Raw genomic sequence first — 27,067 nt, 5'->3', positions numbered from 1 at the left:
AAGGTAGGGAGAGGGGGTTATGATTGTCACAGTAATGTCAAATAGGCTACTTTTGAAAGATTGTTGAATAGAGAATTAAATGGTATCACTCTTTTGTGATTATTGTGTTTAGTTTGAAAAAGAATCTTGAAACAAGATTTACTCTTTTAGAAACTAAGTGCCATTATAGCAAAATTCACGATATTCAGCTAGTTTTATTTCAGCTAATAGATTTTCAGGGCTGTTTCTGGGCTATATCCAAAGTTTCCTGATTATGCATTTTTTGCCAAATTGACAATATTTGTTGTGTAGGCCTATAAGAAATATGTAGTACAAACCACAACTGACAACTCATTGCAGCATCAGGCAGCCTGAGGCCAACACAGCCGCATATGCTTCTCATCCATCCCAGTGTAGTTAAGGCACAGTTTATATAATTATCCAGAATGACCTTTCCCTATCTCACCCATTATAAAAACCCGGACCGAGGTGCAAGTGCTCCAGAGAACGTTTTTGCAGATATAAACATAAGCGGCATTAGATCTTTTCATGGGTAGACAAAGAATACAGAACAAGGAACAAGTACTGACAAAACCACTTGATCGGCTCAACCAATAAGTGGGAGGAGCTTTTTGTTCGCACCAAGAATGAAGAGCCAGAAATCATCTGCGGTAAACTTACTGGATAATTATATAAACTGTGATTTAAGGCTTGCCTCTTTACGCCTTGCCAAGAAGTACCAGATTTCTTTAAATCTTTTCTTATAAGCTGTTCTTCCCCAATTTAGGAATAACCTGCTTTTTGTTTGGCCCTAGATGATTGGTCTAAAAGGAAAATCTTTTACAATATGTCATCTTTCATCTACAGAATGTGTCCTGGCCCTCTAAATTTTTCCTTATTATAGCCATACAAAGAGGATTTAACCAGTTTTTTTTTGTATAATATACTGTTGGAAATCCAACATATTCTCCTCTGTCTTTTGAGTCATCCTAATCTTCAAGACTTTTCTTCCTATTCTTCCAAACTTTTTTCATTTATGGGAAATGTTGGAACCCTTGGTCCCAGTTTTTTCAGATAAATGGCCCTCCCAGATTCATTTCTTTTTGCCCCTTAATTATTTTCCTTCCTTAAGTAATAAATATTAATTTTCCTATTATTTTTTTACGCCATTTTGGGTCCTCTTAACTGCGTACATGCTTAATAGACCACGAGGGAAAGAATTGCGCAGTTAGGGAGGTCGGCCAGTAGATTAGTAAGTCTAAGGATTGGCTGGAAAGATTCATTACCACCCTCGTAACCCGCGCCGTAGCACGCGGCTAGCGGGCTGGGAGGAAGTGTCCATTTTTTAGTTAGTTCTGTTTATACCGCGTGATTGTTAATACAGTGAGATTTTTCTATGTACTCTCTTAACTTTTCAGCTTAGGTCGAATCTAAAAGAGTTAGTTAGAAATCTTATCGGTAAACTTTGGCTTTAAATGTGGCCATAGACCATCCGATCACGTTAGTATACGGAACCGTTGGAGCTACCGCAGAAATCCCACTAATTTTGGGCCAAAGAGAGATCGTCCCCCTCCAGTATGTGGCAGAGAAACTCCTTGCGCCATTTTTGCCTTTAAAAGTGGTGACCCCGCACGATAATCCTCCAATAGGAAAATACCATGGGCCTTAGCCATTCTACTTTTAATATCTTCACTGCATCCACTATCTTTGCCAATAATGCTCTCTGGGTAATTGAAACTATCCACTTGATTAATCTACAAGCAATAAGTAAACTTATATGCCATATGTATTTAGATGGTAAGGCATTTGAAATGAAACTAACATTATTTATTAATCATATTGATGAAGGAAAGCTTGATCATTTTCCAAATTGCAAGAAAGCAGTAGAAGAAGCTAGTATAAATTTTGTTTGGCAAAATACTAAAATAGATAGTGCATTGATACAAGTTCAAACTGAGTTTGAAAACTGGTTTGCTGATTTAAAAAAGATTTAGCGTAAGATGGATATTTTCGAAAACCCCTTCGCAGTGGCTGTCAATAATCTACCAAGTGATTTGCAAATCAATGATATAGATTTGCAAAGTGATATCACACTTATAATAGCTTTTAAGGAAAATACAAATGTGGTGGATTTCTATGGAAATTGGCCATCTGAAAACTACTAGGATTTAAAAATGTTTGCTCAGCAAATAATTACTATGTTTGGTAGGACATATATTTGTGAGCAAACTTTTTCAATTCTGAATTATCGAAAAAACAAACACTGTTCTCGGTTATCGGATATACATTTATATGCAATACTACGCCTGTCTACTACAAAAATGCGAGCTTATGTAAAAAATTGCAAGTCAATTGCAACAACAAAAATCTCATTGTTTGTTTTAGCTAAAAAAAAATACGATCAAAATATACATTAAGTGTTTTTTTAAACCTAAAATACTTGTATATAAATATTGTTAAAATTTAATCTGTTATTGCGTTATGTTAAAAATCATTGGCAAAAAAGGACAAATATCTTTTTTTCCAGAGTTATGACTGATCTTTCCTAGTGGGTGCTGCTAGAGAGCCCCTTCCTGGCCTGGGGAAGACAATCAGGAATCTCAGTTCGAGACTTAGGCCCCTCTGTATCTATCTTCTTTTGTCCTTGAATCTATTTAAGACCAAGTCATTTTCATTTTAACAAGATACTACTACTACTACTTATTAAAATTTATTAAAAAATTGCTCCTTCTCTAACAAGTTCGAATAAGTGAAGAAGGGAGATATGCAAGATTACCCTTTCATCTTATCCTTAAATATTTAAAATCCGTTTTATATTCTCTTTATGATTTAATTTTTTTTAATTTTCCAATTTTTTTCAATTTTGCAAAAGGTCTCCAAATGTTTTTGTGTTACATTTTGGGTATTAATTTTTTGTGTTGCAATTTGAAATAATTTTCAAATTGCTTATTTTTGTTAACTGCATATTTGATGCTTCTTTCTTTTTTTTAAAGAAATTATGAACGAAGTACTCAAAAGTAAACAGAATGGCACAGATTGGAGAGTTCTTGTTGTTGATCGGCTTTCAATGAGAATGGTGTCTGCCTGTTGTAAAATGCATGAAATTGCCTCAGAAGGAATCACAAGTAAGTTCATTTTTGGCTTTCAATTTTGCTACCTTTGTTCATATCTATTAAAAAATCGCCATTTTGAGCTGAAAATCATTGATGATTGTAGAATATTGTTGATTAAATTTAGAGATGAGTAGTTAAAGCATTGGAATTACACTTTTAGGGTTCTCCAATATTTGATATTTGAGCTGATTTATTGTTCCTGAAGCTGCATTAGGATGAAATCTTGTATACATACTGTGAGTTGATTTCAAGTGTCAATAAAATAATCACTTGTGATCAGTTAAAATAAATTAGTGAACCCATTAATTAAGATAATACTTAGAGAGGATTATACATGGTCCTGCATTTTATCTGATTACCCAGTTATAATTTTGGAATGAGAGGGGGTGTGGTCTCTTTAATCGCCTTATATCTTTTACAAGGAGGTTGATTGCACGAGGTGTCTCGTCTTTTTTTTTTTTTTTTTTTTTTTTTTTAAAGATGCGGGGATGTTAAGTTGAAAGGAGATATTGCCTGAGAAGCCTGGATGACCAGGCTTATGGAAGTTTTTAAATATTTATGCAAATAAAGTGATTTCTCTTTTAAAAAAAGGAGAGGAAGGCGTTGTCTTTTCTAAGTATCTTATACATGAATTAAGACTTGGTAAAAATCCACTGTCTAGAATCTGTGTACAAGTTCACTAAAGTCTAGAGTCCTTATGAACCTTACTCCACCAATTCAGACAAGGCACAATGGAGCGAAACAGAGACAAAATGGTGTTGAAATAACAGGAACATTAGAGTGCTTCTCAAAAAACAATTGGTATTACTTCTTAAAAAAAGCGACGCCAATTGAGATTGTAAGAAAATTATCTATATAAAAAATAGGAAAAAATGCTGAATTGGTTGATATTAAATTCAGTCACATTCGAAGAATTTGTGGAGAGGCTATGGGTTTTTCTTCTGAAAAGACTTTCTAGACTTTGTAAAACTGCCCATCCCTCCCTTTTAACGCAATTTTTTGTGATTAATATCTTGTAAACGCTATTTTTAGTACTATTAATTTTGTATAAAAACACTATTTTTTTGTTTTGATGAAGTGAAAATATTTTTTTGGTATAAGCCTAGAGAAGGATCTGCAGAGAAGGAAACATATTAAGGAAAAAATTCATACTTAATAATATGTATAATAGTTGTAGCTAATAAATTTTGCATGCATCACCGCTATACTTTACCTCCCCCCCTAATGTGGAAATATATAGCCCAAATTATATATTTCCAATACGATCTGCCATCCGTCACTTGTTTTTCCGGTTCTTGTTTTGTCCCAGTTGGTTCAATTTATAGGTACACACGTTGAAACAGGAGAGACACATTGAGAGAATAGAGGAGAAATATATACTTTAGGCTATATATTTGCACATTGGGAGGGGGGGACAAGTAGGATGGTGCTGCCTGCAAAATGCGTTAGCTGCAATTATTCTGCATATTATGAAGTATGAATTGTTTCCTTAATATGTTTCCTTCTCTAAAGATCCTTCTCTAGGAATATACCATTTTTTAATTGATTTTTCTCCAAAAAGAGAGACTTGATCTATTATTATATGATTTAGATTAGTATTCATTTAGTTTTTTTTTATAGTGCTTTGTCAAAATATATACTTTAGGCTATATATTTGCAAATTAGGGGGGGGGGGACAATTATGGTGGTGCTGCGTGCAAATTGCTTTAGCTACAATTATTCTGCACATTATTAAGTATAAATTGTTTCCTTAATATGTTTCCTTCTCTAAAGATCCTTCTCTAGGAATATACCATTTTTTAATTGATTTTTCTCCAAAAAGAGAGACTTGATCTATTATTATATGATTTAGATTAGTATTCATTTAGTTTTTTTTTATAGTGCTTTGTCAAAATATTCAAAAAGATCAAACTTTTATTTTTAGTTGTTGAGGATATAAACAAAAGTAGGGAGATCAAACTTAAGGATATATTCAAAAGTAGGGAGCCATTGCGTCATTTGGAAGCGGTTTATCTTTTGACTCCTACAAACGATTCTATAAAACCTCTCATCGCCGATTTTGGATGTCCAGGGAGAACTCAGTACAAGGCTGCTCATGTATATTTTACTGAAGGTATTTAGCTTACATTTTTAACCTGAACGCTTCTAATAGGAAAAAATGTATACATTTAATGAATATTTTTACGTATATTTTACTGAAGGTATTTAATTTGCTCCTTGGTTAACCAGCTGATTGACCACCTCCCCTTCATACTTGTCTGTAAGACCTTTTATAGAAATCTGTTAATATATAATGCTGAATAATCATTAGTTTAATGTTTAAACAGTCTGGGTTAAATTTTTTATGGTGTTTATGGTAATGGTTTATGGTAAGTGTTGATGCATGGTGGTGTTTATGGTTTATGGTAAGTGTGTTTATGGACGATATGCCATCTATCCCCAGTACCGCTTCTGAGTTTGGGAGGCTATTCAAATAGCTTTTTGATAGCTCGAAGATGACTGGCGATCTTATATTGTTGATATGGTGTGCGTGTAACTGAACCACCGTGCAACTGAACCACCGTGTAACTGAACCACCGAGCAACTGAACCACCGTGCAACTGAACCCCTGTATAACCGAACCCCCGTGCAACTGAACCCTCGTGTAACTGAACCACCGGACAACTGAACCCCATTTAACTCAACCCCACTTAACTGAACCCCCATGTAACTGAACCTTTGTGTAACTGAACCAGTGTACAACTGAACCACCGCGTAACTGAACCACCGTGCAACTGAACCACCGTGTAACTGAACCATCGTGCAACTGAACCACCGTGCAACTGAACCCTCGTGTAACTGAACCATCGTGCAACTGAACCACTGAACTGAGATTTTCAGTTCTCCAAAAATATTAGGCAATATAAATGGGTAAAACACCAGTTAGAATTTTTACATGTCCAACCTTGTTGAAATTGTTTGTTTCTTAAATTCATGACATAAACACCTGTCAAAAGTAATCATGAAAAAGCATTGTTTTATTTTTGCAAAATAAAAAAAGATCCGTCGTGTCACAAACCCTTAAAGCTGATTTATTACTCTGTTTTTCAGATGAATCAGACCTTTCTGGTCGTTAAGTAATAAACATGTGTTGAAAATATTTGACCTTTGTGAATCTAGATAACGAATTTTGATCAGATGTCTTTGAGGAGACTGCAGCTAAAAAGGACATGGGAGGGGGACTTGTTGAACTCCAACCTTTTTTTTCAACTTGGCCTGAAAGTTTTAACTTCATACCCTCAGGTTTATACCCTTAGCTGTTCTCGACACATTTCAGATACAACGTCTTTTAAAACTGGATGCACATAGTACCTCTTGATTTAGTTGATGATGCTCCTAAATATTTTCCGAATAATGTGACGGCTGATACCATCAGCCATTGTAAATGTTCCTGGTATTTCATTTTCAAAACCAATAAAGGAATAAATGTCTTTTGTTTGTCTTTGGCATTCTTCTTGACATTTCTCTAAGGTTTGACCTTAATGCTGCATGCTTTTTTTTATTTATAGGATCAAACATGCCATCTTTTCTTGATAAAAAACTTATATGTTAACAATAGGCAACTTATATAACTTACAGCTCTTGTACCAGAGGCTGAGGGTTGTGACCATAGTTATTTAACTATCGTATAGTTATTTAACCTTTGAACTGTTTTAAATAAAATGGCCGTCTCAAAATTTAGATCGGATGTATTTGGGGGAAAAAATAAGGTGGGGTGGAAGCCCTCCGATCACTTTTAACTCTCAAGAAGTGCACTGGAAATTTTTATTTCCAATTGAATGAGCCTCCCCCCCCCCCAAAGTTCATAAAAAAACCTCATGTGTTAGCAATGAGCAACTAGCTTAACTTATAGCCCTTGCCCCAGATGCTGCTGGTGAGGTTGTTAAACCCAAAGGTAAGGTTATTTGACCTTTAGACTATTTTGAACAAAATGTTTATTTTTATTTTGATCGGATGTAATTGGGGGGGGGGGGGGAATATCGGTTGAGAGGGAAAGGCTGATTGTCCTCTGATTACCTTTGATTCTTCAGAATTGAACTTGAACTTTCAATTTTCAATCGAATGAGCCTCCTGCAAAGTTTTTACGACCATCCTTTCGATAAAAACCTTAAATTTTAACGATTGGTAACTTGCAATAACATATAGATTGCTGATACAGGTGTATCAGAATTTTTTTTTTGGAACGGCTTAGCGTATCAAGATGAAACTTCTGGGTCATCTACCTGCTACTACTGCTATTAATACTGCTGCTACTACTGTTGCTAATACTACTAATTCAACACTATTTTTACTACTACTGCTCCTACTACGACCTCTACTACTATTGAACTAGTACGTACTATTAAGGCTACGCATATCAAGTTGAATATTTGACAGAATGGGGTATTTGAGGGGGGAACTTCAACTAAATAAAAAAAAACACTATATGCATTCAGAATTTCAAAATGGCGTATCTCAAAAAGGGATTTGTATGTTAAATTGTAACTTTCAGAGAGTACTTAAAGGGAAAGTCAATTCACCAAAAGGAAATATGTGCACGCTCAGGCCTGGATTTATCACTAGGTCCCTAGGCCCAGACCTAATGCCAGGGGGAGCAATAAATTATCACTGAGTAATTTTTTCTTGACAAAAACTGGACTGATGTGATTTATCGTCGCCAGGTGCACTCTGCCGTCACGCTGCCTATTCACAGAAAAGTGACTTTAAAACAACACAGGAATTTCATGGTCACTTATAAACTGTCAGATTTTTCCCAAGAATGGTAGCTGAGAGTTCAGTATTACCCCTCTCTTTCATCACTTTTCGCTCATCAGTTGTGTTCTGTTAACTGCTTCCATGTGCCCCGAATTTTTGGGAATGACCCCGAAAATCTTGCAAAAACGGAGCGGCAAATACGCTTGGTTCTTAAGCGTCAAAGCTTTAAATCCGGCCCTGTGCACGCTACTGCTAATGCTGTTACTATTTTAATTACATTTACTACGACTGCTACTACAACAACTACTACTACTAGTAGTTCGACTGCTATTTATATTGCAACCACTTGTAAGCTAAAAGTATTAAGATGAAAATTAAGGAACTACATGAACATATAGATTATCAAAAGAATATATCGGCAACGGGTTAGCAACAGCTAATTGTCTTAAGTCGAAACTTCTAGAACTTGATGAGAGGGATCTTCAGCTGACCAAAAGAGAATATGTTAATGCCACTGCTGCCTCTAGCTCTAGTGCTATTACTATTAATACTACTGCTAATAATATTACTGGGACTAACCATTACAACTGTACCTACTGGTAATGAACGGTTTGAAGATGGAATTTTCGGGGAATATTGAGGGTGGAAGGTGAACTGAATCACATCACTCCATCTGTATACAGGTTGTCGAAAGGGCGCATCAGCAATATCCTAGGGACAGTTTGGTGCGTTGAAAAAAATGTTGAAGAAAATAAAAGATGCTATGTACATACTGCTACTAATTCTACTACTGCTACTACGCAAACTAAGGGTATTACGGTGAAGCTGTTAAGGTATATGTCAGTAGAAATTGAATTGGATCAAATTGATTATGATTATGAACATCCTGAAAAGGGTTAAATAGAAGTATCTCAATAACAGCTTCGATTAATAAGTTAGACCTTTCAGGATAAGTTGTGGAAGGGGGACTTCGAACTAATGAAAAGTTCAAAGTTAGCAATAAAACCAAAATAAACACTTTATCGGGCCGTGCTTTTGGCGATAGGCCTAATCCTGAATGTTTCATTCACTTTAGAGGGTTTAGGGGTTACACTGATGAGTAATACAAGTTAGAAACCGCAAATGAAGCGAGAAATAGATTTTGAGCTTTTAATCAGCCTTAGTTCAAACTTAATTTTTAGGCCTTGACTTAGGTTCAGGATTTGATTTAAATGAGGGCTGGGCTAAAGGAGGCTTGAGTTAAATGGGGGTTTGTTAGAACTGGGGCTCAGCATGTAACTCTATAGCCCCTTTTTTTTGTTTTCCCCAAAACCCCCATGTTTTCAATGGTCGTTTGTTTTAACTTCTGTTCGTTTTGGGTTTCTTTTTTTTATAGTAATTTCTGATCATTTTGGGTTTGAATTATTATGGGAAGTGATTTATGCTAGTCTTTGGTTTAATATGGTTCTTTACTTTCTTTGACAAATTGTTTTTCGAAAGAATCTTTTCAATTAATTTAAAGGAAGCGCAACCAAAAGCGACTTTTTTGTTATCTAAATTCTTAAAGTACTGATATCTTCATTATAGATTTGTATTACTCGACGTTCAGGAAAGACCTGATTCATCTAAGAAAAAAAAAAAATCAAACCAAAGGTTTCCAAACACAAAAATATAGAAGCTGTTGTGTTGGCTCCACCGAACCAGGTTATTAACCTTTTTTAAACTAAAGGATAGCCAACTACGAGCGTAGAAAATACCACAAAATGAAAACAACATAGTAAGCAAAGTGGTAAAAAAAAATTTACAGTATTTAGACGATGAGAACCGCCATTTACCCCCCCCCCCCCCGCGAAAAATATCCCTTAAGGAAAATACCCCACGGAAAATAACACTTCACGGAAAATACTCCCCCCCCCCAGAAAATACTTACCCGGAGCAAATCTCCCCACCCCCAAAAAAATACCTCTTGCGGTTGGTAAGTCTCCAATTATTTTCAGCTTATAAAAAAAAAAGACTAGAAATGCCTGGGGATTATCAAACAATTTCTACCTCCATCCTCCTGTCGTCTCTCCCTTAGAGCTAATTCTGTACTTATTTGAAGGCTCAGTGAGAGCTGAGATGTTTCAGCATCAAAATGCACCCTTTGAGGTATCTCCCTCTCTCCCTAGCTACAAAACAATCAGATAACCCCATTGCAGAAGTTTCAGTTTCTTTTTAGGTTTTTTGATTTGTCTATTGCTTACAGATAGTATTTGTCATTGGGAAACATACGGAATTTTTTTGCGTGGGGATTTTCTGGAGTTTTTTTCATGAGAAAAAAGTATTTTCACGGAGGGGGGGGGCAAGATTTACACATAAATTCCTCTTTACCACTTCCCTCAGAAGTTCTCAATTAAACTAAAAAATAACACGACTCAAAAAAGATTTTTTAATTTTGAAAACGATAATTTCTGCGAGAGAGGTATTTTGCAGGTAGGGTGGAGGAGGGGAAATTTTCGCGGGGGAGTGGGGTAAACTCTTAGACCCGTAGAAAGTGACAGGGTGAAGGGAACCCCCATTAACAGACATAAAAAGATAAATAAATCTGGATTTAAGAGGTTATGACGTCCGATTTTTTTTGTCTTTGTGACAACAAAACAGAGCATCTTTATAAATCATCTTGACAGTAATTTATATAAAGACTTAAAAAGGAAATAATTCCAACAAGGTTGAACATGTAAAGATTCTAACTTGTGTTTTGCCCAGTGTAAGGGCGGTGGTTGAGTTGCACGAGGGTTCAGTTACACGAGGGTTCAGTTGCACGGTGGTTCAGTTGCACGGTGGTTCAGTTACATGGTGGTTCAGTTACACAGGGGTTTAGTTAAATGGGGTTGAGTTGCATGGGGGTTGAGTTGCACGAGGGTTCAGTGGCACGAGGGTTCGGTTGCACGGTGGTTCAATTGCTTTGGGTTCAGTTACACGGTGGTTTCAGTTGCAATGGAACCTGTTGATATAGGGCACTGTATATAAATAACATAACAGTAAAATCAAAGCTTATCGTTTTTTGGCACTACATCCTCGATTCATACAAACAGCTCCTCCGATTTACTTTGTTATTACCGGATCAGTGTAAATTTGTCTGTCACTGAAAAATAGTGTTCTCATTTGATCTGCCATTAGCGGTCCAATTACCCTGGAACACGTATTTTGGCAGAAACTTTCTCAAGATGCCTTTGAAACCAACTTGAGACTTCGAAATCTACTTTTAATTCCTAAAAACGTATAATAATAACATTGCACTACTAATTACTAATTTTATTTATGTATTGGAATAAATTAATTTAAAATTAGATTCTTTAAAATTTAGTGTTACAACGTTGAAGCCAAGTTTCGCGTTCAAGAGCTGTTTAAATGTTCTTCTCCGGAGCACTTGCATCTCGGTCCGGGTTTTTATAATGGTTGAGATAGGGAATGATCATACTGTCTTATATTTATATACAGTGGTATAGAGCAAAGGTCTCTCTAAAGATATAGTCAACAATGTAGTGCAAATAACGGTGTTTATAACACTGTTTATAATAACACTCCCAACACAATGTCTCCCAATAATGTAAAAACAGGGTTTGGATCCTATGTCTGCCATCAAACGAGTGTGGAAGTGGGAAAGTTTGATTTCGAACAAATGAAAAACTTGTTTGAAAAAAGTGTATAGTCAGTAAATAATTACTATTTGTAAGCTACTGTAACTTTTCTTATCTTTTTCTGGAACACCAGAAAAACTGGAACACTTTGCTATTATACTAATTAGGTTAGAAAAGCAACGCGAAAATTTGTCTCCTCAATTTTCGCGAAAATTTCAAAATAGTATTTTTTTTTTTAATTTTTGGATCAGAAGAAATAAATAAAGAATCTTAGGAATAGATTTACAAAATTTTGCTTTCCTCCTGTCTTTGTTACTCGTTTTCTGCTGGATGAGGATGCTAGGTTTTGTTTTTCTGCACTATACTTATGCAATGTCTTGGCTCTAGAAAACAATAAAATCTGTTTCTACCCCTGTAGATACCAGGTCGAATGTTAGAAAATAAATCAGATAGAAAAATTCTGGGGGAGACCTATACCTAATCTAGATTTGGAACGAACTGTCGTCGAATATAATGCCTCTTAATTACAATGAAGTTTAAATACGGTGAAGCCTGAAGATAGATTTTAAAAAGAGTCAAATGTGACCTCGATAGCTGCGTCCCAATTCACCTGATAACAAATACGTTTTAGTATTGTTGACTTTTTTTCGGTTTGGAAAATTCGTTTTTTTTTCGGGTTGGAAAATTTGTTTTTTTCGGGTTGGAAATTTCGTTTTTTTTTCCAGTAAGATTGTACTGAGAATAAGAGAAGATAACCATTTATTATCCTCTTACAAAACAAACAAACTACAAAACAGTGAAATACGAAGGAGAAAAAACAAAGTAAATGAAGTTAATATGCAACAGTAACACTAAAAAAATACTCCACAGAGAAAGTGGATGCTCCCATTGCACCCATTTGTCCCAATTTGGCACCAGAAAAAAATTTGCTATTGATAGCTTTTTTTATATATATATATTCAAATGATTCTTTGTGTTTATAATATCCATGGCCCATGGGGCTTTTGTGAGAAATATATTCATCTATATCTATTCAAATGATTCTTTGTTTTATGCATAGAAACGTTTCCTAGGAAGACCAGAAAATATTACATATTTGATATTAAATATTATAGATACGATAAAACGAAATTGAATATTCAGGTTTCGATAGGTATTCAAAGAATTCGTATTTTTAAATAGAAATTTTCAAGGGGGACTTGCCAACCGAAATTGGCAAAGCAACGATGCTTTTCTATCATCGCAAAATAAAGTTAGCCATTTTTTAGGCTAGAATAGTATAATAACGTTTTTTTTTTTGTTACTTGCACACTCAAACTGCTTTCTTTTAATTCTTTTAGTTGTCGTTGCTTTTGACTAATTCTATGTTTTATTTGCATGCAGCCTGTCCAGAAGAGCTCTTTAACGAACTTTGCAAGCACATCTCTGGAAAGTATATAAAAACTTTGAAAGAAATCAACATTGCTTTCCTTCCATATGAAAGTCAGGTTAGTTATAAATTCTATTAAAGAGGAAAAGGAAATTATTTTCCATTAATCCATGGTAAAAATGGCTTAATTTCAATCCTTTATTTTCATATTTTGTAAGCTGATCACATTATTTCTTATTTCTAGAGAGACAAATAACCCTGCTTTTTAAAAACTTGATCAGCTTCCCAGCCTCCATGGTGAAATTTTAAGGTTGGTAAAAAGAAAGAAAGTTTTTGCATCACCAGATTTTTGGCAAGTAGTGAATTAATAGAATAGAATTTTATTTTAAAAATTACTATCACAGTATGAATGCCGAATTTGAATTTTACGTCAAAAAAAAAAGCACTATATATATCTCAAAAGTACTATATATATATATATATATATATATATATATATATATATATATATATATATATATATATATATATATATATATATATATATATATATATATATATATATATATATATATATATATATATATATATATATATATATATATATATATATATATATATATATATATATATATATACATATATACATATATATATATATATATATATATATATATATATATATACACACACACACACACACACACATATATATATATATATATATATATATATATATATATATATATATATATATATATATATATATATATATATATATATATATATATATATATATATATATATATATATATATATATATATATATATATATATATATATATATATATATATATATATATATATATATATATATATATATATATATATATATATATATATATATATATATATATATATATATATATATATATATATATATATATATATATATATATATATATATATATATATATATATATATATATATATATATATATATATATATATATATATATATATATATATATATATATATATATATATATATATATATATATATATATATATATATATATATATATATATATATATATATATATATATATATATATATATATATATATATATATATATATATATATATATACAGATATTTCTTCCGAAATCCATGCAGAGTTTCTCTCTTCTTTTTTTCAGAGTTTGCATTTTAAACTTTGTCAGCAGCTCTTCATACGACATTTCTGCCTGCTTTGATATTATAATTAGAGCTCTTTTCTGAGCTCTTTCCATCCTGGCGCTTTGCTCAGTCGTCAGTCCAAAATGCCAGACTGGAGCTGCATATTCCAGAATTGGGTGAATAAAAGATGTAAATATTCGGAGGAGGTGATCTGGAGGGGCTCCATGTTTCGACATAAGCTTGAGCATCTGCAGCCCGGCATTCCCTTTTTTACTACACTAGATGTGTTTGCTTCCCATTTTAAATCACTGGTAATAATAAGTCCCAAGAGTTTAATCTTCCTTACTTTAAGAGAATCAAAGATTGCTGGTAGAAAATTTGGTCCAAAAGAATTTAAAAATGAAATAGTTAAAATTGAAGATTTACTGTCATTTACTTTCATATTTGAACTGGAAGCTTTAGTCTTCACGTTATCAATTAAAATGTGAGCTTAGCTACATTCATTTGCACCACGAATTTCTCCATAGGGTAAGGTCGTCAACATATTTCCAGCGGTCTTCACAATCATTAGCGATATCATTGATCATAACTAGAAAAAGAATAGGACCCAGAATGTTACCTTGAGGTACACCCCAAAAGACTGGCTCGGGTTCAGAGAAAGACTTCTTATATTTAAAAATTGGAACCTATTTATTAAAAAACTCTTAATCATTTTCACAACAGCAACATTCACTCTAAAATCAATTAAAAGCTTTGAAATTATAATGCTATGATCAATCAAATCGAAACCCTTTTTAAGATCAATTGTTATTAAGTTTAGCCATTTACCAGGTTCATCAACATGCTTAAAAATAAAATATAAAAGACTGACTAGACAATGGGATGTTGATGTATTCTTTCTGTTACCATACTGATGAGGATCAAGGAGGGGTCCAACTTCAGCTTTTAGCCAATTTGCTACAAAAATTTCATATATTTTGCTGAACAAAGGGGTCAAAGTGATTGGCCTCACACCATCGAAATTAAGTTCAGTATCTTTTTTAGGGATTGGAGTAACATAATCTGTTTTCCATGTTTGTCAAGTTCAATCGGAATATCTATGGGAGTTACTAATTTGTTTAAGTTTCTTTATTTTACTAAAAACTTGATCCTCATAAATAGTAGGTAAAGGTACGCCCTCATGTTGAATTTTCTGATACTCTTGGTTCATTTTATTTACATCAAGTCGCGGCAAAGACTGGATTATTCTGGCCAAATGACCATTTAACTGGTTAGCAACTGTTTCATCATTAGAATATGAATAAAAATCAACACCTAGGGGATTTTCCACAAATTCGTTTTATTTCCTTATACCACGTGCTAGGCTTTGATTCAAAAAGATTATCAATTTTTTTGTGGTAATACTCAGCTGCAGCTTTTCTTGTCATTTTACGTACTTAGTTGCAGAGCATATTAGCATTTCCTATTTTCCCTTCTTTTCTTAGTTTAATTTTATACTGAATCAAATCTTTAATTTCTTGGGTTATCTAAGGACGATCTGTGTTGTACCGCTTGAACGTTTTCTCAGGAAAGTATTCTTCATATTTATTTCTTAATTTATCTTGCAAAAATATAGCTTTTTCATTAGAGGACTTTAAATTTGCTACCTCATCCATGGACTCGGATGTAATCCAATTTCCAAATTCCAAGAGACCCCTGTCCGAAATAGGTCGGCAGGAAACTTTCTCAATGACATATTTTACTTTATACGAAGGCAGCGGAGCCCACTTTATCATGTAGTGGTAGCTACCACCAAGGGGAGGCAGATCTTGAGGTTCATTATAATATTCTGACAAATCTGTGCAAATTACGTCGAGTTTAGTATTACCTTTAGTAGTCGGAAACTTTACTATTTGCTTGAGTCCTTGAATTCTGAGGAAACTTTCAATTCTTAGATCGTTCTTATTACCAATAACGCAAATTCCAACATTCGGGTACTAAGAAGTAATAGAATCAATACACAAATCTAACTTTTCAGCCAAGACGTTTTTTTGGAAAGATGCCATACTAGGTGAGCAATAAAACACTCCAATAACAATACCAGTTACAGATCTCGGAAGCTTTTTTGGTCGAATCATAATCCAAATCATTTCATCATCGTCATCAGTATGGGGAATCTGAAGGAGCCGCGGCGCCAACTGCTCACGTACGAAACACGCTACGCCGCCACCTTTCTGCTAACGGATGATTCTGATGTCTTAGTTTAATAAATTGTTTGTAAACTTTATTGTAAGATGTTCAGGACTTTGTTTATGTACTTCTGTAACTGTAATAATATCAGCTCCGGTTACATGAACATAACCCTCAAGTTCCCCCATTTTATCAACGTTGAGACTTTCCGCATTTAAAGTAAAAAAAGTGGGGAAATGAAAATGTGATTGAGGGGCTTCTTTTTCAAAAACTTTACGTTTGCTTACTTTTGTCTGTTTTTGGAAAACCTGTTTAGGCGGGAGAGAGACTTCAGGCTCATCTAATTCAATAACTAGGCTATCTGATTCATCATGAAGGGCTGCAAAACGGTTACGAGACGGAAACGGTGGCCAAGGAGCAGAAAATGTATTAGCGTTCGTCTCCCTATTTGAAATTTTAGAAACTCTGCATGGAGCTATTACCTGTGGATAGTTCTGCCTGCTATCTGAAAATTTCGAAAATGGTTATGCCAGGGCATGGCGGGGTAGAAGTGCGTATGGGAGGGGGGGGGGAACTGAAAGGGGATACTAAAGTAGGGGTATTCAGAGATGGTGGGCTTTGGGGCTTGAATTTTGGTGATTGAAAGCTTGGTAGAGATTCGAAACTATTTTGTCTGATATTCGCAAGGTTGTCGCTGACACAGGCAAGCGTGACCATCAGGGAGCGATAACGACGTGCTCGTTGGCGCACGCCTTCTTATTTTCCGAAAGTCAGGAGTGACATGAGCGAAAACGTATTCTCTGTCAGTACCAGTTAAAACACTACACAAATTTACGTGGTCAAAACTACAATCATTTTTATTACGCTTGGGCTTGGGCAATCATTACGCTTGGGCTAGATTTTTTGTTTTGCACTTCATTATCAGGGGGTGAATTTCGGTTAGCAACAGCGAAATCATTGTCCGTTCGAGTTGACACGGTAACTTGGTCCCGGGAAGTTTACGAAGGGTCACAAGGGCGGGTTTCGATAGCTCACCAAGAGTTCTTGTTTCAGCTGGGCTATAAGAAAGTCTTTAACCTCCAAATGACCTGTCAACATTTTAATTTAATTGTTCTTTTCCTCCATTTCTGACAGAAACGTTGAGTTCTTTGTCTGGATTTCTATATTTTCTGCTTGAGATGCCGATAAACTGGCTTCCAGGGTCTTAATTTTCTCACTTAGACGAATTGTTTCGGATTCATAATTAAGACTGTCTACACTTACCGCAGACGGCTTAGTCCCTTTTGGTAGCTCGGAGTTGCCGAGTTGGTTTTAGGTCCCGTAGTATTTTGTAACCAAGAGGTGCCGATTCCGCTTCCTCTTACAGGTCTCTTTGCACTAGGCTTTTGTAGGGGTTGAGATGCTTGCGACTTCGGAGTCACGGGATTTTTTTTTGCATCACAGTTCATGCATAACTATTCACCGGTATGGTCCTTTAGCCCGATTTGGGCACATTTATTAACGCCTGTGCGGTACCAGCGGCTGCATACTGACACGCATTGGACAGAATTTGTGGTTATCAGTAGTCGGCACTCGGGAAAATAATTCTTTAGTTTCGACATATCACAGAGTGGGTGCGGGGTGAATTTGTATCATAGACGAAAGAAGGTTCGTAAAACGGGATTCATTGAGTGGAAAAGCGAAAGAATCTTCAACTCAATCGGTGGAATTTTTATTTTCACTTATTTAACGGCAACTGTAGTCATGCAATTAGTAATCGTTATAAAATGTAATATTATTCATCCAAAATTCAGAACAATCAATGATTTGAACTATTCGCCTATTAGGTCAAGGTCACTCAATCCTAACTATTCATCCAAAAGTCCAAACAGTCAATGATTTAACATATTTTCCTATTAGGTCAAGGTCACTGAATTAATCACAGGCTTAGGATAAACTGGTTATAAAAAAGTCACGGGAATTTGGTTGGAATCAGCTTAGTTGGTAAAACAAAAATGTCTCATGGGAATTTGGCTATTTAGTTAAGTCTGTTTATGTTATTAGAAATCACTGCTCAGCTATCCAAGACCAAGGTGTTTCCTCATCACTGTCTGATTCGAGACTAGTCCTTCTGTTTCTGTTGTTCTGTTTTGTTTCAAACTTATTCAAAGGGGGGAATTAATAACTTTTCCTAAACCTTTTTCCCAAAGCTTTGAAAGTTCAGCATTTCCAGGTTTTGTAGGGAAAACTCAAAAGAAGAGCTTTTGCTAAAATAGTTATCAGACCAGCAAAAATTCACTTTAAAAAAGTGAAATATCAGATCAAAGATAGTGTATTCTCTTAAATTTTGTGCTTTTTAATAGCTTTCATTTTTTTCAAAATTTCCATTGATCAGCATGTCTATGTTTTTAAAGGCAAGACTAGAAAGAAGCGCCAATAATTAGGAAAGCATGTCTAAACTTTAAGATGCCGTCAAAAGATACTGTACTCATTATCTCGTTTTAAACTCTTTTCTGTTTCAAAATTTTCATTCTTTTAAAAACTTCAACATTTCAGATCTAGAAAGGCACTTTGAGCTGATCTTAGACGAGAAGCAAGCCCGCTTCTTTTACCATATGTACAGACGGAAGAAACCATCAAGTTAATGTATTGAACAAAGCCTATTAAAACTACAGATTTTCACCAAAAGAGGAGCCACCAATGAAAATAAATATGGATACGATTTAAAAGATAAACTAAAAAAAATTGTTTATTTTTTTTATCGAACTCTCTTGCATTGTTCCCCCCTTTGTCCAACCTACTAGGCAGACGCGAAGGCACACAGCTCGATCCAATTATCTACAGGAGGACACGCCAAGAACCGAGTACATGAGGAACAGCTTCATCCGGCGTTGCACTTCTATCGGGAACTATCTTCCTGCGGACATCATTCCTGCAAAACCCTCCGTTGACTCCTTTAAAAGAGGGCTCACCAGACATTTAAAACCGAGGTTTCGGAACGAGGTAAATGAATAGCAGCATATCAGATACCTTGAAGTACCTGGCGCCGTGAATATAGGAATAAAAAAAAAAGAAAAAAAAAATTTCATTGATCTCATTTTTGTCTCAACATTGTAGTTGTTAACCTTTCAAAACTTAGAAAAATTCTGTTCAAAGAAGACTTTTTTCTTCAAGAAGAATGATGTTGCGTTCCTGAAAGGTGGTCCCAAAATTCACTGTTCCTGTTTCGAACGAACTTTTTTATTGATTTTCTGGCACCTAGAAATGCGCCTGACATCTTTTAAAAATGCACTATATATATACAGCCAATGCTTTGTTACTTTGTTACACGTGTGCAGCCATGCCGGCCTAATCTGAATCGATGCTCCGATGAGTTGTTAGGAATAGTAGTTGAATTTTTGCTAGTAAAGTTTTTGCAAAACAGGCCCTCCATGGCCTGACCCCCCCCCTCGCCGAAAAAAAATAGCAACAATATTTTAGTCCAAAAATCATGGAAGCTCACCCCTGGCCCTCCCTCCATGGCCTACAGCCAATGATTTGTTACTTTGCCTAAACATATGAAACCTAATCCGATTCACATTATATTCCTGAAGATACAATAAGTAGAATTGAAGGCTGTGTTGCTTTGGAGGCTGCAAGTGACCTCGTGAATGTCCAAGAATAAGATGCTTCGACAGGTTACATTAGTACCTAAGCAAGGGAAAAATAAGACCTGAAGATGCACCTGCAGCTGCTAAAGACCGGGTGTCCTGGAAGAGCACGGTTTCTCATCTCCCGACGTTGGCCTCAAGCCGGAAGAGGAATTAAGAAGATAAGATGATGCTCTGTATCAAATATACCATTAGTTTCCGATTATTTGATTGTTCTGATTGTTAAAAAAATGTGGATTGGTGTCTATAAATGATATTGCCACAAAAACACTTTACTAATATTTAGAAAACTTTGTCATTCCATTAGATTATAATTTATAAACACTGTATAATTAAATGCAGGACGTCAAATTTTTCCACGCTCCAATATGTCGGAACGATCAAATGGTCAACTACCAGACGTGTGTAATCCCTCGCAACTGGTGATGAACGTACTCTACGATTTATGATTTATCCTCAAATACTTATCAAAATCTAATAATAGACGCTTAACAGAAGCGTCTAAACCCTCCAACCTGACGATGAAAGCGCTTGTCGATCCTTGCTTACAAGTCGCTCTCAGTGATAGAGATAAAATCTCTCACCTTACAAAACTTCGAAGGCTGCTAGCGCCTGGACCATAAAGGTCAATGGTCGAGTGTTTCTTGGTCAAAGTCTACTTGGCTGTAGGTACTTGCCTAACCATTTGAATTAAAACCTGCCCATTTCTCTGCTACAAATCTTGCTATGGGGGTGGTGTTGCAGTGGCAACGGATCTGTTTTATGCCTCCAGCAATACGGGAAAAAATTCTTGTCAAATTCCGCTTCAAACAAGGCAGAATATGCCCACCTTAATTTTATAAACTCGGCCGGGGAAGGCACCGTTGGAAGGTCCATAGACCCACTTTTTGCCTCCAATCATACTGATTGAAAATTTTGTAGGATTCAGGATAAGATGACAAACATCTATCTTTCTACTAAAAAGCTAGCATTAGGGGGTAGGGGCTGTTGTTCCTGCAGTTATTCTGTCCTGCACCACGGGGTTTTAGGAGAGTTTGATTGTTCTGTTTACCTACACATAATAAATGCTACGGGCATACGCGCAAGAATAGCTTAAGAACTTTGGTTTGGTTATAAAAAAAAATTAGATTTTCAGATTTCTCCATAACAGCAGAACCATCTAGATGTAAAATGTAATTTTTAAAAGTAATTATTCCATAGCTCTTTTCCATTCGCTATTCATTTCCGAAATTTTTGAAGTATATTTAAAAAATTATCGAACTGTTACAACATCCTAAAAAAGAATTCTTAACCTTCACCATACAAGTCATCTTTATTCTAAAGCTTTTCTAATGATAAAACTGAGGGGGGGGGGGACTGGCTAAAACAAACTAATCTGTTAGTATCGTTGATTTTGCCGTGGGTCAATTGGTGACTTTCTTAAAATAGCCAAAGAATCCTTAACAGAGGGCTGTGGAGTCTTCAGAGGGTGGGGTATCTCTGTTTACCTGTAGAAAAGAATGCAATCTAATGGCATAAGGATTTAGATTTTAGATTTTTCAAAAAAAACATAAGAGCAATCTGTGTTGAAAAATGTAATTTTTTAATTTCATTATTGAAGTAATTCCATTTGTGTATTTTTCTAAGAAATATGCTTAAAATATAGAAACTTATTAAATACATTAAAACGCAAAAGCAAAACTATTGAACAGTAAGTTGACAACCGACAAATAGAAAAAATTAGAAGACTTATTTAAAAAATAGATAAAATGAACGTTTCCTTGGGGAAAAATGGATTCTCTTCTCATTGTTCGCTGTAGTGTCCAATTTTGACGATATGTATTTTCTAATTGCTGATGACTGATCAAATGGGGGGGGGAGGGGACCCTAACTAATCTATTATCGGTGCTGATCCTTTCAAGGTTGAAATGCCCGCGTTTGCCAAACTTTTAACTTTTTTATACTGGTTTGGGGATTTTCAGGAGGACAGGGCACTGTAAAGCTGTACGTTTCCTTCCCAATATATCTTGCTGTTGCTCTCCTGGTTATTGTTGAATTTGTCGACATTGCTAATTTGAAAGTAATCTGCTTATACAAATACCATACCCCTGAAATTTTAAAGAAGCAGTGCATTTTGAGAGTCAGAATAGGGGTGTCAATAGGATTTTGTTTCGAGTGGGGGGGCTAAAAATTACCGTAAGTCTGATCACTTAACAACCCATTCCATTACTGTCATAGTCACCTTCTCTATGCAAGGCTATCAGTAAGGTGTAAGTAGCTTAGTTAACAGTGCACTGAGTACACTGAGTTACCTTCTCAGTGAGTGCCACCCCCGGGAAGCTCAGGCGTGTCCCCAGGTGGCGGATAGGGGAAAGTCCTCCAGATATGGGGGATTCCTTTGAATAACCAATAAGAAGGTGCGGACCAAGGGGGGCCCAGTTCCTGGGGGTCCTTAAACATAACTGTGGGGCCAAACACCGTTAAGGAGGAACTAAGGCCCCTTTTATGGTTCGGTGCTGGGCCCACCGGCGCGTGGACACTTCCCGACAGAGTCAAACCCTAGTCCCAGCTATGGGTAAATAATCAGCGAACAGAAAGCTGTGAGGGCGGAGTACTCTCAAGATGGAGGAAATCGGCCATCTGCAAAGGACAGAGAGGGTGGCTCGCCGCTGTCCTACAATAGCCATGAAACACTCTTCTTTTAAATGTTATGGATCAGTTGAAAACAAAGAGTCGAAACTGTGCTACCGCGTCCATGGTAACCGACGGAAGGCAAGATATAAGAGCGAATGATAATGTTACCGCGTATGGGGGTCCGACGATCTGACGACTTCAGACTAAGATATGCGAAATCGGCAGATGATGGCGAATCCCATTGAGGATGATAGTACTTTACCAGGAAAAAAACCTATTCTAACTCAGAAAGCCCCGTTCTACCTGGGGACTTTGAATGTGCGAACTTTGGCAAAGACTGGGAAACTGGAGCTAATTGTCAAAGAGCTCGAGAGGTACAGATGGGACGTTATTGGCCTCTCGGAAACCCACTTGCCTGGTTCAGGAGAACAACGATGCGGTGACACCATACTTTTGTACTCTGGTAGATCTGATGGCAAACACCGACAAGGCGTTGGCTTTCTCCTAACACGCAAAGCAAAGCGTGCTCTCATAGCCACACAGTTAATCTCAGAGCGCCTTATGATGATTCTGCTGCGAGCGAAAGTACAAAACATCACCGTCATCCAAGTGTACGCCCCTGACTTCTCAAGACCTGATGAAGAAGTTGACACCTTCTCTCAACAACTTCAGTTTCTAACTGATGAAGTCCCAAAGAAAGATCTCCTCGTAGTAATGGGTGACTTCAATGCTATCGCTGGAGAAGCCACACAGCCTGACAGTGATGTCTTAAGCAGATTCGGTCTTGGGAGGCGAAACGTACGTGGCGAGCGTCTACATGAGTTCTGCAGGGATAATGATCTTTTTGTTACGAACTCAATGTTCAAACATAGAAAGAGAAGAAAGGAAACTTGGATATCCCCAGATGGAAAGACGACAAATCTGACCGATTATGTCCTCATCTCAAAACGGTGGAAGTCATCGGTCACAAATACCACCGCCTTGCCTGGAGGAGACTTCGATTCGGATCATGTCCTTGTAATTAGCACTTTGGCAAAACTCCGACTCAAAACCCTTCCTGTAAAGAAAAATAATATCCCAAGATTCCGCACCGATAAACTGAAAGAACCCACCACACGCACCACTTTCCTGCAGTCACTAGAAGAAAGTCTTGGTCCTGAACTTGGGTCACTCCCGTCGACCATAGCCCCTGACATCTTAGATGCCCTAGTTGAAAAACTGAACACACCACTCATGGATACAGCTAACGAATTCTTAGGCCACAAGCCTAAAACAGAGAAGCCCTGGATTACAGGTGAGATCCCCGATCTGTGTGACCAAAAGCGACAGGTTTGCAACAAGCAGGACCAAGAAAGTAGGGACATGTATAAGCGGATACAGCGGACGGTAAACAAAAAGATTCGGTTAGCCCTCAGAGATTACATACGGGAGAAGTGCGAGTCCTTCGGAAAGGATTTCAAATCAGGAAACAGCCACGGAATGTACAAAACAGTCAAAGAACTCTCCATGAAAAAGTCCATCATCGTTGCTATCGTCCTGGGCAAAGGCGGTAAGCTCCTCAGTGACAGCGAGGCTATTAAAGACAGATGGAAAAGCCACTTCGAAGAGAAGCTGAATACGCTTCTTACCTGCAACCCTACTGTGCTATCGGGATTCCCCAAGTTGGAATGCGACCCTAGCCCCCCGCCTTTACTTAGTGAAGTAAAAGTGGCCATTCACAGTCTCAAGAACAATAAAGCCCCAGGCCCTGATGGTATCCCTGCCGAGCTGCTTAAAGTTGGGTCTCCTCTTCTAGAGGACCTACTACATAAAGTGGCCCTCACCGTGTGGTCAACAGGCCACTTCCCAAAAGCATGGTCGAAGGCAGTTATTGTACCGCTCACAAGAAAGGCCCTAAAAATGACTGTGAGAATTACCGGTCCATAAGCCTTACAAGTCACCCAGCTAAAGTCATAACAAGGATCCTTGTAAACCGAATCAGAGCCATAACAGACCACATCTTCAGCGACTATCAGGCTGGTTTTTGTCCTGGACGGTCCACCACCAACCAGATCTTTGTAGTGAGGCAACTCGCAGAAAGGTACCTTTAATCTGGCAAAGATCTTCCTCCAACTATTCATTGCTTTTAAGCAGGCATTCGATCTAGTATGGCGGAATGGACTTTGGCATATACTAGCCCACTATGGCGCTCCTGAAAATATAGTCAACATAGTCAAAAATAAGTACAACAATTACGGCAGCTGTGTTCAGATCCCAGAAGGCCAAACAGAAGAGTTTGCTACAACTTCGGGCGTTCTACAAGGTTGCATACTCTCACCGCAACTTTTCAAGCTCTTTTTACATGTCATACTGTCCCTGCTTGAGAATAATGTAGGAGTAACCGTTAACGGTACAAACATCGATACCCTAGCTTATGCTGACGACTTCGACAAGCTAGCAGAAACTGAGTCCAGTACACAAGCTCAAGCCTCCGAACTTGAAACAGCCGCAAATAGCTTTGGTATGTTCATAAACCCAAAGAAGACCAAAGCGATGCGCACCACAAGAGACCCAAACCCATCCCCTGTTCATGTCGTAATAAGTGGCGAAGAAGTCGAATCGATGACAAAGTTCGTGTACATAGGGAGCCTAATATCATCAGACAACAACTGCTCCGACGAAATAAAACGAAGACTTGCCCTAGGAAGTGCAAGCTTCAACAGGCTACTCTCCCTCTTTAAAAATAAACACCTATTTATGCAACTGAAACTTCGACTTTTCGACTCTCTAATCATGCCTGTTCCCATGTACGCCTGCGAAACATGGACGCTGAAGGTTGAAGATGAACGCAGAATTTCGACTTTCGAGACAAAATGCCCCCGACGCATTGCCGGAATCACATATCAAGACAGAGTCTCGAACGAAGACCTTCGGAAGCAGCTGAAACGGGAAACTACTATTCTCTAAAAAGTGCGCCAGCAGCAACTTAGGTGGCTGGGCCACATACAGCGAATGGAGAACTCGCGCCTGCCAAAAGTTGCCTTCGAAGGAAGGGTCCACGGTAGCCGCCCACCTGGAAGACCTAGGAAGATATGGCGTGACAACTTCGGAAGTGACCTCTTATGTCTTCTGAGACAAGCTGACGACCGGGATTTGTACAGGAAACTGACCCAGGAACGTGTGAAGGAGATGGCCCCAACGCGGCCCTTCAGGACGTCCGGGACATAAGTCAAGTAAGTCAAGCTTAGTTAACAAAAAAGTTTGATTAACCAAATAGAAGAATTCTAATAATAAGCCTCTGGGTCTGATACAGAACTACACGCATACGGGAAATGCTTCTTATATTTTGATATGTCTCCAATTGCTTAAAAAATGATCAGTATTCCCCATAAGATCCCAATTTGTAGATAAGCCTGTTCAGTCTCACCTCTCCATTTCTGATTCTGGAAGTATGATTTCAGCAAGTTTATGGTACTCAAAGTTGTCCCCGAAATCCTAAAAGTTCTGCTGAAAACTCTATTCCTACTTGTTGAGGGAATGGTCACTACCAGAGTAGCCGCACAACTGAAAACGAATCCATGCATTTATCTGAGGAAGTCGTTGCCGGCGCTGGCTAATACCTCTTACACATTCCGTCTTATTAAACTTTTCGCTGCTGACATTTTCCACGTTTTAGTCGCATTTAAAAATATGAAAGGGCGTGCATCTTTTGTTTTGCAAGCATGATTCAAGTTTAGTGCCCCTGTCTCTAGGCCACCTACAGCTCAACGGAAGATTAGGGTATTGCTTGTATTTGTGTGATCTTACTGCCATTTCTTTTTTGACTGTTCAAGATGGGTGGAATGTGATAGGACACAAATTGTATATTTATAATTATAGCTGTTCTTATAGCCTTGAAAGAAAAATCAAACAAAATCATAGAAATAAGAGTCAATGAAAAAAAAATATACATATCTAAAAACCAAAATTAGAAGAACATTGGCATTTGATTGAATTTTTATTTCGAGTTTCTGACTGTGAGTTATTTTTATGATTTTGGGTTCAGTTTTGTTCTTTGTGTGGTCGAGGGTGGCCATTGGTTATACAATCGAAATAATACTTCAGAGCCCGTTTATTCAACAACAGAAACGAATGTGAATAAAAAAAAAACTCATCATCACATTCTCCCCTCCCCCTGCAAGGTTGCGTTGCCAGTGATTCAGGTACTGTTAAACAGAGAAAAAAAATAGACCGAAAAAGTTAAGAATGGCGTCTACCACCATCTGTAAACATAGTCAAAATGAGGTGCTGTGCCCAATAAACATTTGCAACATAGTTCAGAGACAACTACCCAAAGGCTAATAAAAACAAAAGAATAGTCAATAGATAAATCAAAATAAAATAAAAAAGAACAATAAGGAAAGAAAAAAAGAAGAAAAATCGCTCAGAAGTCAATAATACATTCATATAAACTTGACATATTTGTATATATTTTACGCAGTCTTGAAGGAGTCCTCATTTACTGAATTGCTTTGCCCTTGTTTAATTCGAATCTTGATAAATTTCGAAATATGAGCTTCTTTGTTTAAAATCTTAACGTGCCATGCTACTTCTGTAATTTCATTGCCTTCCAGCCAAAGATAGTGTTAACACACTTCTAAAACGTTAAATTTGAGAGGAAAAGAGTTTGACTGTCATTATCTTAAATTGTCTTCGCAGTAAAG

The 27,067-nt window shown here is 36.7% G+C and overlaps 1 protein-coding gene across 2 annotated transcripts in view; it reads left to right on the top strand.

Moving 5' to 3' along the window:
- The window catches only part of LOC148941589 (protein ROP-like), an 81,867-nt gene that overhangs the window by 7,345 nt on the left and 47,455 nt on the right, over positions 1-27,067 (top strand). For both annotated transcript variants that reach the window (XM_089104503.1, XM_089104504.1), the window contains exons 2-4: positions 2,973-3,104; positions 5,017-5,205; positions 12,809-12,912. In XM_089104503.1, the coding sequence (XP_088960629.1) occupies positions 2,973-3,104; positions 5,017-5,205; positions 12,809-12,912 (425 nt within the window). The remainder of the gene's footprint in view (positions 1-2,972; positions 3,105-5,016; positions 5,206-12,808; positions 12,913-27,067) is intronic.

The sequence above is a fragment of the Artemia sp. Qi Xiang Cuo genome, chromosome 18, assembly GCF_049724085.1.
Source record: "Artemia sp. Qi Xiang Cuo chromosome 18, ASM4972408v1, whole genome shotgun sequence".
Classification (NCBI taxonomy): domain Eukaryota; kingdom Metazoa; phylum Arthropoda; class Branchiopoda; order Anostraca; family Artemiidae; genus Artemia; species Artemia sp. Qi Xiang Cuo.
The sequence above is the reverse complement of the archived record's forward strand: the minus strand, read 5'-3'. Positions and strand labels throughout refer to the sequence as shown.